The 21,015-nt window shown below is 29.9% G+C and overlaps 2 protein-coding genes and 1 long non-coding RNA gene across 3 annotated transcripts; 2 read left to right on the forward strand and 1 right to left on the reverse strand.

Moving 5' to 3' along the window:
* The first annotated feature begins 4,948 nt into the window (after window positions 1–4,948).
* LOC114167532 (transferring glycosyl group transferase) lies at window positions 4,949–7,797 on the forward strand. The gene is made up of 2 exons (XM_028052635.2): window positions 4,949–6,353; window positions 7,410–7,797. Exons 1-2 carry the CDS (start codon window positions 5,047–5,049, stop codon window positions 7,648–7,650), a joined length of 1,548 nt encoding a protein of 515 aa, XP_027908436.2. The 5' UTR covers window positions 4,949–5,046; the 3' UTR covers window positions 7,651–7,797.
* A 337-nt stretch (window positions 7,798–8,134) lies between these two features.
* LOC146883238 (uncharacterized) lies at window positions 8,135–8,622 on the reverse strand. The gene is made up of 2 exons (XR_014985057.1): window positions 8,464–8,622; window positions 8,135–8,365 (listed from the first exon to the last, which is right to left on the reverse strand). It is a non-coding gene; the product is annotated as an uncharacterized LOC146883238 (long non-coding RNA).
* Window positions 8,623–13,146: 4,524 nt separating this feature from the next.
* On the forward strand, window positions 13,147–20,569 carry SPX3 (SPX domain protein 3). Its single transcript, XM_028051149.2, has 3 exons — window positions 13,147–13,605; window positions 19,342–19,507; window positions 20,024–20,569. The coding sequence occupies exons 1-3, from the start codon at window positions 13,360–13,362 to the stop codon at window positions 20,392–20,394; spliced, it is 783 nt and encodes a 260-aa protein (XP_027906950.2). The 5' UTR covers window positions 13,147–13,359; the 3' UTR covers window positions 20,395–20,569.
* The last annotated feature ends 446 nt before the right edge of the window (window positions 20,570–21,015 follow it).

Raw genomic sequence — 21,015 nt, forward strand, 5'->3', positions numbered from 1 at the left:
GTTATAGATTATTAGTAGTAAAATTATTACTGTTATTATTAAGAATATTAAAAAGTAGGGTTAAGTATGTTTTTAGTCCTTGAACTTTGACCAAAAATTGGAATTCGTCCCTGATCAAAAGTTTGATAAATTTTGGTCCCTAAACTTTAAAAATGAATGAAAATAATCCTTTTAACCCAATTTTGTTAACCTTTTTTTAGGTTTCGAACGCATTTCTCAATGCATATTGAGCCGAAGATTTGTCAAACGGCGTAAACAACTCCAATATTTAATGAGAAATGCGTTCGAAACCTAAAAAAAAAGTTAACAAAATTGGATTAAAAGGATTATATTCATTTATTTTTAAAATTTAAGAACCAAAATTTATCAAAGTTTCGACCAAGGACGAATTCCAATTTTGGACCAAAGTTCAGGTACCAAAAGCATACTTAATCCTAAAAAGTAATATACTAATTTTATTATTATATATTATTGTTATAAGAAAAGAAGTACTAGAAAAAGTATTATTATTATTATTATTATTATTATTATTATTAATTATTATTATTATTAAGAATTATAATTATTATATTATTATTATTATAATTACTATCATATCTAATTTAAAACATATATTATATTATTAACCATCATAACAATTATTACTATTAATATTATTTTTATTATCCATAATAATAATAATAATTATTATTATTATAAATTATAATTATTTTATTTTTATAGTATTATTATTACGAATTATAATTATAACTATAATTATTATTGTTATTATTATCAATTCTAACTATAATAATAATAATAATAATAATAATAATAATAATAATAATTATTATTATTATTATTATTATTATTATTATTAGCTACAATTATTAATATCGTTATTTTATCAATTATAATTATTCTAATCACTATTACTATTAACTATAAGCATTATTATCATTACTATTAACTATGGATATTTTTGTTATTATATTACTATTATTATTATTAATTATAATTATTATTATTGTTGTTTTTATTATTATGGTTAGATACACATTTTACTTTTTTTTATTATGTTGGGATCATGTTCCAATTACTTCATTTCATTTGTTTTGTTGTTCATTTATCTTTATATTTGAGCAATTATTTTAATTCAAAAAAATAGTTACTAAAATTAGTAAAATAATAAAATTAATTTTTTTATTATATATAATTATTTAAATTTAAAATATAAGAATTAAGAGCATAAAATTGAAAACACAAAATAGGAAACAAAAAATGTTTATCTTTTTATATATGTAGTTGTATTATTATTATTTTTATCACTACCCGATATTGTTATAGTGTTATGATTATTATTATTATTATTATTATTATTATTATTATTATTATTATTATTATTATTATTGTTGTTGTTGTTGTTGTTGTTGTTGTTATAGTTAGACACACATTCTATTTTTATTTACTATGGGATCATATCTCAATTACTTGTGTAAGACCCACTTTTCATTTTGTGCCTTTTACTTTAAAGGGCTGCCCCATCTTGTGGGCCTAAAGGCAGACCCAAAGGGGAGGATCAGACCTATTATGCCCCAACCTTAATCCTGTGCTCTTTTCGTAAAACAGAACCCTTGTGCCTCCTTGAGCAGCCGCACTCTTTACTAGGGTTTGCCTTCTCGCCTCTTCCAAGTCCGCTCAAGCTATTCCTACTCCACGTAAGTCATCCTACATCTCGTGCCGCCCATTTCTGGGTATCTTTTCGTGTTTTACCCAACTAAGCCTATGTGATGATCTTACCTTGTGTTATTTTCGTGTTTTTCCAGCTCCTAAGCGTACTCCTCGTTCTGTTGAGTCTGTGTCTACCATCGAGGTCTTGCTCTAGCCTATTCCAGGTAAGGGAAGCTAGACCTTACCATATTTTTGATAGAATTTTCTTGTTTGATGAGTATATGATGATTGAACGACCTGTGTGTGAATATAATCGGTTGAAAATGCCTATTGGACTGTGTGGGTGAGTGTGGGTGACTGTCACTCGAATGAACAGTGGCGGGCACTGGTTTTCTCGCCCAAGCGAGCATGCCTAGCCTAGGCGAGACTGACAGAGGCTCGCCCAAGTCTTCCTGCACGAACGGTCGCCCAGGCGACCTGGCTTCATTTTTGAGCGAGGTACAATCTCGCTTAGGCGAGAAGGGGCTCGCCTAAGCGAGACCCCGCAGAGGTCACTGTTCCCTAGTCGCGCCCTTGCCTAGGCGAGATAGGACTCGCCTGAGCGAGAGGATCCCACTCGCCTGAGCGAGCCCTGCTTGCTTGAGCGAGGCAGCAGGTAGGTTTGGATGTTATTGTTGGGTGGCTCACTGATGTGTGACTTGTTTGTCTGACCCAAATGCTTTACTAGAAGGGGCGCGTGATGATGGCATGATTAATATATGAGTTTGAGATGGAAATGACATGTTATTTTATTGGGTATGAATTGGAAAGCATGAGTTGTATGATTAGTTATTTATACATGATGTTAGTATTTGTGAGAACTTTCTGATTGGTTGCGAAACATGAACTAAGTGTGGTAGGGCGTAATCCTATGACTCTTGTAGTGAGAGATCTTGGTGGTGCCTCGACGAAAGGACGTAATTCCACGGGGGGTCGTGGTGGTGCCTCAGGGCCATGGCATAATTCCATGAAGGCCACGTGGTGGTGCCTCCTGTAAGGGTATAATTCCGTGAAGGCCTCGCGGTGACGCCTCATTGCTAGGATGTAATTTCACTGCCACGTGGTGGTGCCTCAGTCACGTATCTGGATAGTCAAATCTTAGAGTCTCATATATTTTTGATAGCTCTAGTGTGATGCTTGTTATTTATGCTTGACTTTGAAGTTACCTGTGAATTGTTATAATATGAGATTCCTTTACACTAGCTTACCCTGTTGCTTGCTTGTATGTTGTGTGTGGTCTTCTCTATTGCGATGATCATCAACCTTGTTGATGTGAGCTGATGTGAGAACCCCTGGCAGTGGTAATGATGGTAGGGATGCTGCAGCTTGATGGATTGGATGGGTGTTGGGCCATTGTGAGGCCCAACAATGAAGGATTTTATTAGTCATGCTTCTCGTTTCCGAATAAGACCTAGTTTAATTACTTGTTTTCTTTTAGTGTATTCTGTTTGGGCCGTGTGGAACCCTTTCCTTGTAATCTGGGTATGTCTGACGTATGGAATACTCTTATACCCTAAACTCCGTACTCTCTGAATATTCATGTATGTGATGTGTTATTTCATTTGAGGTTATCCAGTTTTTGGGATGTTACAACTTGTACTTTTTATTTATTTTGTTGTTCATTTTATCTCTATATATGTGTAATTATTTGAGTTAAAAAAATAATTACTAAAATTAGTAAAATGATAAAATGGACAAATAGTTTTTTATTATGAATAATTATTTAAATTTAATAAATGATCATTAAGAGGATAAAATTGTAAAAATAAAAGATGATACAAAAATGTGTATATCTTTATATATGTAGTTGTTGTATTATTATTATTTATATCACTATGGGACATCATTATAATGGTATTATTATTATTATAGTTAGATATTTATCTTAATTTTATTTACTATGAGATCATATTTGAATTACTTGTCCTTTTTATTTATTTTGTTATTGATATATATCTTTATATATAATTATAGATTATTCTTTTAAAAATTTAAAAATTTATATTAATATTATTATTAGTATTTTAACGTCTAAATAAATATAATAACAATTATATTATTATTTTAAAAAGATTTGAAATAAAAAAAGTGTATACACCCACGGTTCATAAACTATTATAATTATTTCAAAAATCAATTATCTACACCAGATTTATTATATTTAAAACTAAAATTATTATCACATAATTTAGATTTACTATTTCATTACTTTAATAATAACATTTACATTAATATAACCTAATTTTCATCACATTTCACTATATAATATTTTCACTACTTTATTATTTTAATATAAAAAAAAAGTCTATTAGTTGTTGTTAAAAAAAACTACTCATTTTTATTTTATTGATTTCTTTAACAATATTGAGAATTGAAATGTATTGAGAAGGGATATGAAATTCTTAAGAAATAAAACTGTCACATAACTTTTTTGCATCTTATGATTATGAAAATGTTTCATATTAATATTATTATATTTTATGTAAATCTTCTAAGAAAAAACATTTTTAATTTATGAGATAATAATATTTAATTTGTTTATATCGATATTGATTAATAGATAATGGTGTTTTTTTTTTCAAGGTGTGTTTAAATGGAGTCCAGGATTGTTATTACACTTTAGAGGAAGTTTGTTATTATAGGTACTAAATTATAAAACTTGTTTACCTCGTCTCTTTTACCTTTTAATATGGTTATATCATTCCATATGTTTCTTTTTTTAGTAAAATTTTAAGTAGGTTTTCTCATCTTTATTTGATTCAATTAAATTTTTATTTTGTAAAATTTTGTAATCAGATCTTTTCTATTATTAGTACAAGATGTATTATGTGTCGGTACGTGATTTTTCTTTAATTTTTTAATCTTTTATATATATTTTTTTAAAATTGTCACGTGTCAATTTTTTAATTTTTATTTAATCTTTTATTTAAAATAATTTAAAAAAAATTAAAAAATCACATGTTGACATGTGACATATAGTTAACACCGTTATTTGTTACTGTACTACTAACAAATAAGAATATACCTGTAACAAATTTTCAAAATAAAAATTTAATTGAGTCAAATAAAAATGAAAGAACCTACATAAATTTTACTATAAAAATAGAAAACTTTAGAATAATTTAATCTTTTAATATATAAGCAAGATATTAAAAACCATACCTTTCATCTCGTAATTACATTGGAATATAACACTTCAATCAATCACAATAAAAAGTTAGATAGAAATAATAATGTAATTTATGTGATCATAAAATTGCCTTATTTCCATTTACCTTATTCGGGTTTTGGGTTTTTTCTTTTGGGAGGCTTCGGCGGCGCATTTTCAGACCAATAACCTGGCCGTCAGTTTCCACCATGCGGAGCTTCAGGATGAGAACCCTGTTGTCCCGAGTGAAGAGGAAAACAAAGAAAACTACCAGAAACCGAAAAACAACCACAGGAAACTGCATTTCAATATCAAAAGAGTTAGCACGTCTAGTGGAACAAAAACATGAAGAAGAAGAAAAAGAAGTTGTTGAGGAAGGTTTCAGCATCAAAAGTTCTGCTCCATCACACACTCACGGTGTTCAGCCCTTGGGAAATCTCTATCTGAACCCCAGTTCCGTTAACTCTAGAGACACCGGCTTAGGTAATCTTCATATTCTTTCAGATGAGCTTGTTCTTGACATGCTTGGGTTTTTGGATGCTTCTTCCTTAGGGGTTTTGGGCGCTGTGAGCAAGTCTTTCTACGTGTTCACCAACCATGAACCCCTTTGGAAGAATCTCGTGTTGGAGAACTTTCTATCTGGGTTTCAGTACAAAGGGTCTTGGAAATCCACCTATGTATCTGCCTGTTACCCTTCATTTGCTAACTCTGCTATTGCTCTCCGGGGTTTCAAAGTTAGAGACTTTTACTCGGATTATCTTTTCCAGAGTTGGCTCTGTGCTAACCTTGAAATGAAGCCTGAGTGGTTGGAGAGGGATAATGTGGTTCGAAAGAGGGGAATTTCGGTTGAGGAGTTTGTGTTGAATTTTGAGGAGCCTAATAGACCGGTGTTGTTGGAAGGGTGTATTGATAATTGGAGTGCATTGGGAAATTGGGATAGGGATTATTTGGTAAGATTGAGTGGTGATGTTAAGTTTTCAGTTGGGCCAGTGGAGATGAAGCTTGGAGATTACTTTGGGTACTCAGATCAAGTTAGAGAGGAAAGGCCTCTGTATTTGTTTGATCCTAAGTTTGCTGAAAAGGTTCCAAAATTAGGTGATGAATATGAAGTTCCAGTGTACTTTAGGGAAGACTTGTTTGGTGTTTTGGGCAATGAGAGGCCAGACTACAGGTGGATTATTATTGGACCTGCAGGGTCTGGATCCTCTTTCCATGTTGATCCAAATTCAACCTCAGCTTGGAATGCAGTGATCAAAGGATCCAAGAAATGGATTTTGTTTCCTCCTGATGTGATTCCACCTGGTGTTCATCCTAGTCCTGATGGGGCTGATGTTGCATCTCCTGTTTCAATAATTGAATGGTTCATGAACTTCTATGGTGCAACCAAAAATTGGAAAAAGAAACCAATTGAGTGTGTGTGTAAAGCTGGAGAGGTCATCTTTGTGCCTAGTGGATGGTGGCATTTGGTGATCAACCTGGAGGAATCTATCGCCATAACCCAAAACTATGTTAGTAGGTGAGGTCTTTTATTGATTTCTGCAAAATTTATATGATATTTGATTAATCAAATAGTTATTATCGAGCTTCTAGTTACACTGGATTTTCGGTCTACTGAACCTAAACTAATTGTTACTCTGTGCTCTTTTAAGTTAGTAATTGAGGACAACTTGATAGAGCTATGGCTAACTTCATTTGATTCTGCTGAATGGACCTCTTCTAGTCATGTTTTATCCTTGGTTGTAGTTTGATACATGTTCAACTATTGTAAGTATGATGGATCGACTATTCTGTCTTTGTTCTGTTGAGTAGTCGACTTTCTGATTTTAGTTGCATTCATTGGTTATTATATGAAATCAAAATCGTTAATCTTGAAGGAAGCAGATATTTTGATAGACACATTTTCTTGGAATACTCATTATTTGTTTGGTTTTTATGTTAAAATACCAATTGGCCCTTTAGAATTCACCCTCTGGGCTAGATATGTGAAAATTTATTTGGACACATTTTTCGGTTATAAAGGGACAGGTAGTGAATGGTGCCTGGTTTGTAATGGCATTGTCAAACATCAACATCTACTCATTTTATGTTTAGGTCGAGTACTGTAGTTTGCATGACTTATCCTTTATATATATGAAGATGAAGTGTCCAAATTCTCTATTGGATTTTTTTTTGTGTGTGATGTTCTCTGCTGAGTATTCAAAAATATACTGATATTGATATATTACAATTATTTTTAATATATTTAATACATCAAAAATTAGTGTCAATCAATATATGTTGAAGGCACAGTACAAAGACAACATAAAAAATCCAGCTGAGAATCTAAATTTGAAGATGAGGATGACTGAAGAATTTCTTTTGTTTGCTTATGGAGAGTAGGTCACTAACATGATATTTTTCTTTTAAACTGTTATACTCAATTTGTCCATGTGTCTACAACACAGTCATTAATAAGCAGATGATAAGCATAATATAAAACTCAACAATAACATGTGTTTGTTTTTGTCTTAGTAATTTGGCTTTGTATTTTGCATGTGAATATGATAGTCTGATATCAAATGTATTGTTGCAGGAGAAATTTGGTAAAGGTCTTGGATTTTCTTAAAAGGCCAAATGCTAGCACACTGGTATCTGGAACAAGGGATCGAGTGAATTTGTATGATAAGTTTAAGAATGCCATTGAGGCTTCTTTTCCAGGAGAAATTGATGAACTGACTCGGAAAGAAGAAGAGAGAAAGATCCAGCAAAGGAAACTTTGCTTTTGGGATTCTGTCACAGATGCTAATGCAGGAGCTTTCAAGTTTTCTTTCTAGAGTAATTTACTGTAACCAACGATATTGCTGATCCTTGTTTCAGAAAGATCCTATACCTCAATTTTTTCCATTTTAATTTTTCATTGATTGTTTTTGTACCATTTATATTCCTTTTTTAAATGCTATAAATGTCATTACAGTCTTCCATTTTGAGTTCCTTGCTGTTAATTATATCAAAAGTGTAAAACCATTCTCATTGCATACATCTTCTTGATGGAGGATAGCCATATAAATCTGACGGAGAGGGCAAATAATTTGGTGATTATAAACTCTTCATGCATTCAAGAAAAGACATTAAGGGAAAAAAAAAAATCTATTTTATATAAACTTAATGATTAATTTGAAAAAAAAAAATCTCTCATTTAACTTCCATAAAAATGGTTTTGATTTACATAGTTGTTCATTTTAACTTTTGAGACGAATTTAGTTTTTTCTAGTGATAAATACTTATAGAAGAATTCATCTAAACATGAACAAATACAGATGGTAGTCTTAAATAATATTATTAATAATAAATAAGAAATTGGTGTTCTCATCTATGGGAGGAGTGTCAAAATGGTTTGGTCCGACTCATTTAGGCTTGTTCGGTTTCTATCTTGCCAAAATCGGATTGAACTCAGCCAACTTGACATCTGAAAATAGGCTATGAACTTGAGCCTGTTCCGCCAATGGACAGGCTGACTTATTCATCCCTCTTTCTGCTGTAAGTGTTTTCCTTCAAGCGGGAAACAAAAGACAATGTAAAGGATGGATGAAAATAAAAGGCATTCAAAAAGGAAATGGAAAGAAAAAAGCTAGAGCGAAGGGCATTACCAAGAGGCGTGGAGGCGGTGTTGTGGTGGAAGAGACCAGTGAGGGGAGAGAGAGTTCTGATTTGATTGTGAGGGAAGTGATGGGAAGGTTTTGGAAAGTGAAGTGTTAGAAGAGAGAACCTTAGGCTTTAGGTTGGGTGAATGAAGAAAGGGAAAAAAAATAAAACACATCACACGGGTTGTGGGTTGGCTCATGTTCCGGCTAGGCAGGCTCGTTGAGTTCTAGTGGGTTGACGGGTTTAAACTCGTGACCTGACCCACCTTTTTCATGTTGGGCTGACGGGTTGATCATTGAGCATAACTCGTGACATTTCTAATTGCAAGTTAGTGTTTTTATGGTAGTAGGTATTATCAAAATATGTCATGTGATACGAGTGTCTGATTCGAAATGGTACATGATATAACACCTATAATTATATATTAGCCTAAAATTCTCATTTCGTCTTAATTTTCATTTTAATTATTCAATTTGATATCTTTATTTTTTTTATTATTCACTTAAGTCTTAATTTTTTTTAAAACCGTTAGATTAGCACAGTCTTTCTATATGCCATGTGTCAATTAATGATATTTTTATTTATTTTTCTTTTTTTAAGCGTTTTTGTCACATGTCAAGTTCATGTCGTGTAATGTCATATGACAATGTTAGTGACAGTGTGAGTGTCAATATCACATGTCAATGTCAGTTTCACATACTAATGCCTTGAATTTAATTCACTCCCTGTATTTAAAATTTTGACTAAATTGAATTATAGTTTTTATTAAAATTGAGCAATTATGTCCCTTTTCAAAGTAAGACCAAATTAGTCACTTTAAGCCTAATTATAAGTTACATATACATGTTAAAACAATATTTTAGAATTTATATATCAAATCACTCCATCTAAATATTAAAATTAATTTTACTCTTTACATTTCTAATTTCAATAAAAAAACACTATTTTAAAAAGTATAAAACTTAACCAAAAATGAATCAATTGTTGGATTATTTAGGACTTAGTCATGCTAAAGATTTGAAATTTCTACTAAAGGAGGCGGAATGAGAAGAGGGGAAATGAGTTATTTAGGTTGTTGAATTATCATGTTTGTATCGCAAAAGCTACAAAATATGGATGGTGAGGAATATTTTTCTAGAGAAAGATGATGACATAAAAATCAATCTAATAAAATCAATTTGTAAATAAAAAGTTTCATTAGGTGAAATATTTACATCAACTAGAAATAAGATCAATTTATAATATATAAAATAGATACAAACTTTACTTTATAAACCGATTTTATAAAACCGAATTAGGTTTAAAGACCACTTCTTATTTCAACACGATCCATTACTAACCATGAAACATAAGACTAAATATTTATAAATAGTTCAATAGTGATTGAGTTTTGTATTTAATGATCGTAAGATCTCTGACTCTTATAATCAATATCCTTTAAATATATCATTTCAATCGATATTATTTTTAGAAAGTTCTCTTAGGACACCTTATGCCTTGTGTTGTGCATGTTTATGAGGAATTTTTGTAGTGGCCGAGAATCATCAAAATATAGGAATTGATATTTTGGTAACAAAAGAATATATACCCGAAAATAGCTTGTGTAAGCAATTATTAACATCAATGGAATTTCGTGGCATAGAATCTAGCATTTTTTTTAATACGTATAGGGGGTTCGATCTCGTAGTTCAATTATTTGAAAATTTCCTTCAACACCACCATGATTTAACATGTGATTATCCCTAATTTAAGATGCTTAAAGCAAAATTTAAAGCAAAATGCATGTAGATAAATTTTGTCAACTCAAATGAACATATGTATATATAAGTATTATTTTCCTCTACCGATTATACGGAAATATCATTTTGAAATATTCCTTAGAATAGGTTAACACAAATTATCTTCTAAATTTGTCTTATTCTCCACATCCTCACACTTATAAATGTCAAAAAAATCCTTATCTACGGGTATCTGCGAATAAAATCCACAACGGGTAGGAAGCGAATATTAAAAATGGATACTTATTACCCGCGGGTACCAGTATTTTTGATACCCACATGTTAACTGGGCGAGTACGGGTATCATAGTATCCGTACCCGCTAAACTTTAATTTACAAAAATACCCTTATATATATATATATATATATATATATATATATATATATTAGTAAAAAACATTCTAACCTAATTTTTTTTCTAAGTTGCACATCTTGTCTTGTCTTCTATCTTCATTTTTTCACCTTCAAGTATTGGTACATTGTCTTCTTCCAGGTACATCCCTTGACATTCTTCTCTTTCCTTTCTTTGAAATTGGGCATATACATCAAATCCTATATAGACAGTGACGTTTATGATATGCTTGTTGTCAAATGATGGAATCAAAATAAGAATACTTGGCACGTGGCAATTGAGGTTTATTATTTGTTTCTTTTGTTTATTTTTCAGGAATCAATTGGAGAAAGTGAACTTTTTATCAAAGCATTAATTAAAGAGTTTTCATTATGTTGAACGTCATTTTATATTTACTTTTATAATTATTTGGACTTGTATGAACTTGAATTTATTTGAATTTTATTTAAAATTTATGACAGTGATGTATTTTATTTTATTTGAATTTATGATTAAATATTTGGTTTTTAAAGAATTATGTAAATACCCACTGGTACCTGTGGATACCCACAGATATGAACAAAAAATAAGCTGATACCCGCATAACGGATGTCCGACGAATGTGGATATGAGTACGGAATGGATATTTATCCAATGGGTAGGGTACGAGGGAGCTACTACCCACTCTGTTGATATCCCTACTCACACTCCCTTTTCTTTCCTTTTAATTTGTTTAAATATAATATTTTAAAGAACAAATGCACTTAACATTGCAATGTTAGAGCCAAGAGGCATGCAAGAAAATTAAGAACACTAATCGATATATAATCCAAACCCAATTCGACAAAAAAGTGCCAAACCCTATGAATTTGCCACTCATGCCAAAAAAATAAAATAAAAAATAAAATCCACCATTGTGAACCAAAGAAGTATGGTTGATGATGACACACTCAATGAATAATAATAATATAAATAAGCAAAGCATTTTGTGAAAGATATTCCTCATTTGGGTGCTTTCACAATTGCGAAAGTCCCCATATATTTGTATACTTTAATTAATACTCACGAATGCACACTTTTTGTTTTCTATGGACGATTCTTAGTAGATTCCAAGGAATCATCCTATCCCCCACAACCCACATGACACCTTTTTCCACTACTAAGAACAATATTACTTACTAAACCTTCCAACCACATATGTATATGTCAACAATATTTATCTTAATGTCAAAATTTTGAAATTTTCAAATGATATTGTTTTTATAGGGACTTTCCTTTTCAAACTATGGGGCTTTTCCTATGTTGACAATTTATTATTTTTTTATCATTTGAGTATTATAGTTATTTAAATTAATTCAATTTGATTTCTAACTTATAAAATTACCTTCAATTTAACATGATATCAAATTAAAATATATGTTTTATCAGAAATCTTAGTAAATCTTAACTTGAATCGCTTAAATTGCAATTCTAGTCTCCCTAAATTCTTGATTTGAGATTTTAATCCACAGTATTTATCCAGCTCTCAGTTTTACTTATCTTTTCCTATTTTATTTTTCACTAATGCATCTTAGACTAATACTACATTCGTGAATGATCAGTAAATAATGAAAAGATAGACAAAATTGAATATTACGTCAAATTTGTGAATTTTTTAAAACGTTGTGACTGAATCTGGGGGAAGAAAATATACTGAATTTGATGGAAATAAAATATAGAAGTGAAAATTGTAGAAAAAACTAATTAAAGAGGGACCTAAATTGCTATTAATGCTCTTGAATTTAATTTATTTTTTTTATAAAAGTTATGTTAGTTATTAGGCTGACATCTTAAAATATATATCCAAATTCACATGAAATATATTATTAGAAACCTTACCAATGATCTTTTGAAAAAAAAAAGATATAACAAACTTCTTTCAAAAGCTAAATAATTCTAAACACATGAAATTTATATTTATAATAGAAAAAAAGTCAAAAACAATCTTAAATAACAAATATCATATCATTTATAATAAATTGTATTTTCTAATCCAAAATAAATTAACTTATCTGAATATAGTAATAAGTTTTTTAAATACAATGTTAACAAAAAACATGTTTAGTTTATGCTATTAATATAAATTATCACATAGAAATATAAAGACTAAACTAAAACAAGTTAAAGATAATTTTTCGAAGTTGCAAAATGATACTATTTTCAAGGATATTTTACTAGCTTAAATTTTCATTTTTTCCGTTGAATTAGGACTAATATACCACTTAATACGCTAAGAATTCAATATAATTTACCTTGTTTACAAGATCATGATAAGAAAAAGAAAAAGATTAAGAAAGTGTGATGTGACAACTCTAACGAAACAAATATCCATACAGAACATAAAATAAGATAGTCATAGAAAAAGTAGAGGACCCACTTGAGAAACCCAAACCCTATTGTTCCCTGGTTACTAAACTCAACCACATTTTGCTTCCACCAACGAAAGAAGCAACCAAAGTTTTAATTTTTCAAAGTCTTGGTCATAATAACGACCATGAAGTAGTAACACAGTAACAGAATATGCTTCTAACAATTCTCATGCTCCCTTCAACCACCCTTTTCAAACCGCCACTTCATCACGTTAAGCATATGCTTTCTAATATTCTAGCAAACTTAGCTCATAAATTCCCCTCTCTAACCCCTTTTTTTTTCTACCTTCATCACATTTCATTCATATTACACCAACCCTTTTCTGCATTTCATCTTCTTCACACTGTTTATTCGTTAAAAAAACACATTTTTTTCCCAACGTTATGAAGTTTGGAAAGAGACTGAAGCAACAGATTCAGGAGTCGTTGCCGGAGTGGAGGGACAAGTACTTGTCGTACAAGGAACTGAAGAAGCTGGTGCGTCTCATATCGGAGGCACCAACGTTGTTGAATGGTTCCTTGGAATATGGCAAAACCGAGGCTGAGTTCATGTGCTTGTTGAACATTGAAATAGACAAGTTCAATGGCTTCTTCATGGAGAAAGAAGAGGATTTCATCATTCGCCACATGGTAATCTTCTTCTTCTTCACACTCCGATAATCTATATATTTTCATTATATTCATTTGTGTTCTTTAGTTTTTTTTTTTATTTTTTTTTATACATATGCTATGTTTGAATCGTAAATTAGTGTATGCTTGTTTTGTTATTTCTTTTATATACGTTATTTTTATATATTTATAAAGCATGGTTTTGGTCCGTGATGTCTATATATTAATATTAATTCAAACACCCATTTGATCGTTTCTTGATATTATTTTTTATGTTATCAACTATTGTTTTCGTTTTCTTTTTATGGTGTGAAATAGTAGAGTGTGTGTACATGTCTTTATCCTTGTTTTAAGCAATCACGCAATTACATGTCATAGTTTATTAGACGAAAAAGTGTCTTTTTAGGGGGAATTATTTTGTGTGTGGTAATTCATTTCGTTGTTCATCATAATCTCCTAGTTTATTCTTAGGAATATTCTTTTGAACGTTTAGTATTAAGAGTAAAAGATTGAAAGTTTTGCATTACCTATGTTGGTAATTATGATTAGTGTGGAGGTAGTGTTGACCAGCTGTGAAAACGTAATTAATACGACAAAACTAGTACCAAATTATTTATATTATTCGCGCGTAATTTTTCCCTTGTAAACACTTTTAAAACAATAAAATAAGAAGACGATAAATTAAATTAGATAATTTATTTATTTTCTAAATTTTTACTTTTAATTTTCCTGTAAGCTAATTTTAAGTTAATTTCATTATTTTGTATTTTTTAATAAAAGTATTTATGGAAAGATTTTCCGCAAGTACGTCTAATATAATATATGGAAGATGATAGTTCAACAAAAATTTTTGACAAATTTTTGACGAATTGCCTTTTTAAGTAAAATAAGTATTACAATTATTACTTTATTTTGATTAAAAAATAAAAAATTAATCTATTTAATTCTATTTATAGAAACTTTGTCAAAAGTTTGTTAAAAAAAGATAATTTTCCATAATGTATTAAGTAGGTGGTGCTCAGTAACGAACGGTTATCGGCAATTTTGAATAACCAAAAATAGTAGGTTTTATATGCGAGAGCTATTGAATTTTCTTGTTGTGTTTGGACGAAGCATTTCAATAATTTTAAGAAATTGAAACATATTGTATTTGAAATTCTTGCGATTGAATTGTCTTTGTTTTTTTAAATAATTTGTTTGGATAAAGTAACTGAAATACTTTACATTTCAATCTCTTATTTGGATAAAATAATTAAATTTCTCTTATGAGATAAAATTTTATTTTAATAATATTTATTTAATATATAATTTTTAAAATCGACCAAATTTCGATCGAGCTGACTTGACTAAATTCAGTCAAATTTTGGTTGATGTAAACTCAGTTCAATTTGACCAAATTTAGGTCGGAGCCAACTCAGTCACATTTCACCAAATTTTGACCAATGTAGACTAGACCAAATTTTTCCAAATTTTGGTCGAGGTCAACTCGGCCAAATTTGGATGAATTTCAAAATTTAGACGGCTTGGTCCGTCCAGATTGTCGGGATCGTCTGGTTCATCAGGCCCCCAACCTGTTTGGGTTATCGGGCTCGCCCAACCTGTTTGGGTTGTCGGGCCTGCCTGACTCGTTTTGGTAGTTGGGCTTGTCCGACCCGTCTATGTCGTGGGGCTTGCTCAATCAGTCTGGATCATTTGGTTGGCCGGGCCCGTATGGGTCATCGTACCAGCCTGGCCTATCTAGTTCATCTAGGTCGTCTAGGCTCAATTGACACTTCTAATATTGAAGAATGAGAAATTTCACAAATTGTGGAATTTCAGTTTCCTTCCTTTCTGAGTGAATTTCAAATTCTACTATTTTAGTGATTTGAAATATCTTCTTAAAATTCTTCAATTTCAATTCCCTTTTAATTTCCTCATCCAAACAAGTCATTTTACTCCAAAGAAATTCAAATTCTTCAAATAAATGAATTACTCTCTTAAATTGCTTCATCCAAACACACCATAAGGGTGTGTTCCTTTGGGGTGAATATAGGGGAGAGTGTGAAGATGAATTTCTGTAGATTTGGGCGGATGAATTTTTGTGTATTTTTTAGTAGATTTAGAGAGTAAAGTGAGTGAATTTAGAAACAAGTTTTATGAAAGTTAGTGAGAGATTTGATTGATGTGATAGATAAAATTAATTGTAAAAATAAATAGAATTGAAAAGTTACCAAAATACCCTTGATGAAAAAAAGAATGATTTTGTAATTTGATGTTATAAAAACAATTATAATTAATTAATACAAATAAAAAAATATTAAAATTGTATGAAAATTTAAAATAAAAAAATTAAAATTTATGAATTTAAAAAAATTTATACAATTAAATTTAAAAAACAAATTATACAATTAAATTTTAAACAAAAGTTATATAAAAAAGTTATAAAAAAGTTATAAAAAAGTTATAAAAAGTTAAAAAAAAAAGTAAACGAAAACACACACACAGTGTCGTAATCAGTGTCATTCCCTTCATTGTCAAGGCACCGGTTATGTAACCGGTGCCATCCACACACACACTTGCACCGCATCGGTTAGCTAACGGATGCATATCTTCATCACCATCACGCCACCACCACTTGATTCCTACGCCACCACAGTGCACCCCTTAATCCTCTTCCTCGCCCACCGCACCCAACCACCTCATCTTCCCCCTCCATGGATGGACTCAACAATCACACACACACCCACGCTGTGTTGCAGTAAAACCATTACTCACCTCTCAAAACAAACTACGACCACCATGTTGCCAACATTCACAATGATCATGGTAGCTGCTCTAGTTGTATGGGAAACATGATCACAAGGTCATTTTGGTAATGTGCCTAATATTATACCACTATCAGCACAATTTTGAGGGGATGAATTAATCCATCCATCCCCGAAATTCACTCTCCTACATCTGCCTAAATCATTGAAAAGGAACGCGCTGTATGGACAAAATCCGCTCTTTCAAATAACATTACACCGTACCATTCACGGAAATGAACACTGCGTACCTATTAATCTTGAGCACAATATACTACATAGTTCGATAAGCTTATATAAATGAAAAGTGAAATTAAGTGCACAATTTTAGGTGGGATAACATTATAAGAAGAAGTTGAACACAAAATTTATATATAGTATATTAATTTTTCTACAGAAGAGGGAATGAGGTGAAAAAAAAAACCTAAAGCAGTTCCTAATAAAGGTAGAGAGTGAATTTAATCCCTGTTTTAGTTGGACGAATCAATGTTTATTATATTTTTATTTTATCAATCAAATATATTAATTTTTTTATCGTAATATATATATATATATATATATATATATATATATATTCAATCTTTTACGCCTATAAATTATAAAAACATGTCATATTAGTTTCTTAAAAAAATTAATATGTTGGTAAAACGGTCCAATCAAGCTTTTTAATTTGTAAATTTAAAAAAAAAAAAACTTCTATGTTAAAATTTCTCAAAGAAAAATACTAGTAGTAAAAAAATAAAATTAAAAAGGTTTAGGTAGTGACAATCAAAGACTATGATGTTAGGATACAATACGTGTATCAAATACGATGCGTATCCGATAATGTCAAAAAGTTTACGACAAATAAAAAAGATTACAATTAAATAAGTATTTATGAATTTGTTTCAATTTGGCGTGTTGCATACTAAAGGAAGGATTGATAGAATTGAAGAAGGATTGGTAATGAGGGAAAGTTAGAAAAGATGTTGGGTCACAATAGAAGAAGATACCCTTGAAGTTAGAAAAGATGTGGGGTCAACTTAATCTTCTTATAGGATGACCCAACCTCTCTCCTAGGTTTGACTTTCTTATTCACCAATTACTCTTCAACTTTATAAAGAATCTTTCTTTTCATATGCAACACCCTAAATAGAAACAAGTTCAAAAACACTCATTTTAATGTAGTTTTTTTTTATTTGGTGATAGAAATGAACCAAGGTGAGAACAAGATTCAATTTTGGTTTTAAATGTCGTGAAAGTAAAAAACACAAACTTTTTTTACCTTACAAACAAACACCGCAAACAAAATAAAAGGGACATTGATGATGCAAATCTATGATTGAAATCTGCAATAAACAGTCACAATAAGAAATGAAAATGTAAAAATTAGCAAATAAACCTCAATGACGAAGCAAAACCAATGAAAACAAAGACGTAAAATAATCCTCAAACCACCATCATTTTGTTGTCAAAGATCAAATCCTAATGTGCAAGAACGTTGTTGCTATTTTTGTGTAGTGAGAAATGAAGAAGGAACCCTAATTCAGATATATAAAAAAATTTATGTTGGACATCTTATTGTCTGACGTAAATTAGATAATTCACGTCGGACACTACAAAGTCTGATGCAAATTACTCACTTATTTATAAAAATACCACTACACTTTTTTTACATGGATTTTTTCGTTGTCAAACGTAAATTAGGTGGTATGAATGCCTATTTTTATGTTAAAGCTAATTTTAATGAATCTATCATTCTTTAGTTAGTTGTAGATCAATAATATATTATTCAAAAAATATTAAAGTAGAAAGAGATTAACGTTCGATGATTCTATATTATTTCATTTGAAAAATCAAACTATACCTAATTCTTTGATAATGTTTCACTAATAGAGTAATGTTGCAAATATACAAGGTATGTATTCTTTGGACCCAACCATTTATGGTTAATATTGAGGATTATTTGGACTACAACAACTTTTGACTAAGATCGAAAATTGTTTAAAATACAATCACTTTTGGTTAAGATCGAGTATAATTTATAATATAGTCACTTATGACTAAGACCAAGTATTGTTAGACGACAACTATTCCTAATTAAACAAGTAATAAATAAGTGATATAAAAGATTACAAATTTAATCTCTAAGTCTAAATATAGATGCAAGATAAAAAGTTTTTTAAGTTGAAAAAAGTACAATATGGCTTTTTTTCTTCGCACAACATTCTAATACATAACATGACTTATCAAATATAAATCAGATAATTTTTTTTTTCAAAATTAGGGAAAAGTGTACAATCTTACGAGGTTGACATTTCAACAACAACTCTAACGCGTTCTTTAAGAATTTTTTAGGCTTCCGTGAAATAAAGGCGAACACAAAATACTCTGTCTTCAATATAGAATATCATTTTTAGAATGTTAGAATCATACTATATAATACTTAAGATCACACGTTTCTACTATTTGTCCAAGTGAAAGTTTATCACATTTGATACATAAACAAACTGTTATGCATTAGTTGATTAGATACAACATTTTCATACATCAAAATCTAATGCATATAAATCATGTTTCATAGTTTATTATAGGTCACTTAGTTAAAATAGATGGGTCTTCTGAACTTAGCACTAATCATTGGAACAATAATAAATATGAATTTTTAAGTTAACAGTGGATATGATTATGTTGGAATCTAAAGCTAGTGGTCCGGTGGTTGCCAAAGAAAATCGACCACTTTTATGGGGGAGAAAATGGAGCATGATTGGTTTTCACTTGGAACATATAAAAGTTTAAAATAATGTTAAGTATATTTCATCAACTACATTCTTGTTTTTATTTAATCTTTAATTAATGCATACTTTATGAAGTAGAAATAAGATTTTTTTTTTAATTTAATCTTGTTAATATTAAATTATTTTAATTTCTGACTCAATGTTGGAAATATATATGGGTAGGGAAGAGTGTTTTTTATTAGATATATTTGGTGCAGGAAGTACAACAGAGAATAAAGAGAGTAGTTGATTTATGGGGTCCAAATGGCAGTGCACCCTCAGAAGCAGATTATAAAGAAGAGATGGCAAAAATCAGAAAAGCTATAGTTGACTTCCACGGTGAAATGGTTCTCTTAGTAAATTACAGCAACATCAATTACACAGGTACCATGTTCTAAACTTCAGTAATTTGTTCATAGAGATAATTTAATTTAGGATTAAATATATTTTAGTAAAATTTGAAATTAGTTTTTTTTTTTAATTTTTGATTAATTTAGTCATTTTAATCAAATTTTTTTAAGTTTATTTGACGTTTCAAGCATATTTTATGATAGTATTTGAATTATTTATACAGTTTGACACATTTTCACTTTAATGTTAACTTAACTCAAATATTATAATAAAATGAGTTTAAAATATCAAATAAACTTAATAAAATTTGATAAAAAAAAATTAAATTTACGCATTTATAAAATTAGATGACTAAATTAGTATAAAATTCACAAAAATTTAAGAAATAAAAACATATTTAATTTTTTAATTTATCAATATATATATGCAAATCTTATCCTACAAACTGATTAAGTATATGCAAATCTTATCCTACAAACTGATTTTGTGAGATTGAGTCAAATTTAAAATCTAATCGGCATGACAATAAGAACATTGAAATCTCTGCAGGATTGGCTAAAATTCTGAAGAAATATGACAAGAGGACAGGGGGGCTTCTGCGTTTGCCATTCATTCAGAAAGTGTTGGAGCAGCCTTTTTACACAACAGATCTAATTTCAAAGCTTGTGAAGGAATGTGAATGCATAATCGATGCAGTGTTCCCTGCTGAGGAAGAAGCAGAGAGAGCAAAGGAAGCAAAAGAGGCCATCACTGTTGCAGGAGAAGGAATATTCAGAAACACAGTTGCAGCTTTACTTACAATGCAAGAGATGAGAAAAGGTAGCTCCACTCAGAGTCCTTTCTCTCTGCCTCCACTCAACCTGCCAGACTCTGATCTCATCCAATCAATTCACCTCAATGCTGCAGTTCCCATTGTGTAGTGAATCTGCTCATGTATCACAACACAACACACTTTGTTTGGTTCAGAAATAGATACCGTAGTTAGAATGCTTTAATGGGATCAAGAGATTTACTAGTCTTTAATGAGTCGATATTAATATAAAGATGAAATATGTTTTTATTTATTGAAATTTTATACAAAATTAAACTTTGATATATTTTTTATTTAAGAAATTTAAAGATAAATGAATATAATTTTTTTAATTTAAAAAATTTAATTTTTTTGACATGTTAAACATATTTTATATTAATATTTAAATTGGTTATTATTTGACATACTATATTTTGATATAAATTAAAACATACATTTGACGCACCAAAAATTTAATCTGGGATTAAAAAATTTATATTTATTTATTTTAAAAATTTGAAAATCAAAATTTACGATAATTTCAAAAAAGAATATATTTCAATTTCAATTTCTTGAAGAATTAAAAATTTAGTCCTTAGTATAATATACAATGTGCTTTTTGATCAAGTAACACACCAGTTACTTGAAATGAGTTTGGTGTTGATTAGGATAATTTTTCATTTTAATTTGGTGTAATATGGTCAACAAATATGGTTTTTGAATTAGAAAATTAATTTTTTAATAATTAAAT

This window comes from Vigna unguiculata, chromosome 10 (genome assembly GCF_037176805.1).
Source record: "Vigna unguiculata cultivar grain cowpea cultivar isolate G323 ecotype 2 chromosome 10, ASM3717680v1, whole genome shotgun sequence".
Lineage (NCBI taxonomy): Eukaryota > Viridiplantae > Streptophyta > Magnoliopsida > Fabales > Fabaceae > Vigna > Vigna unguiculata.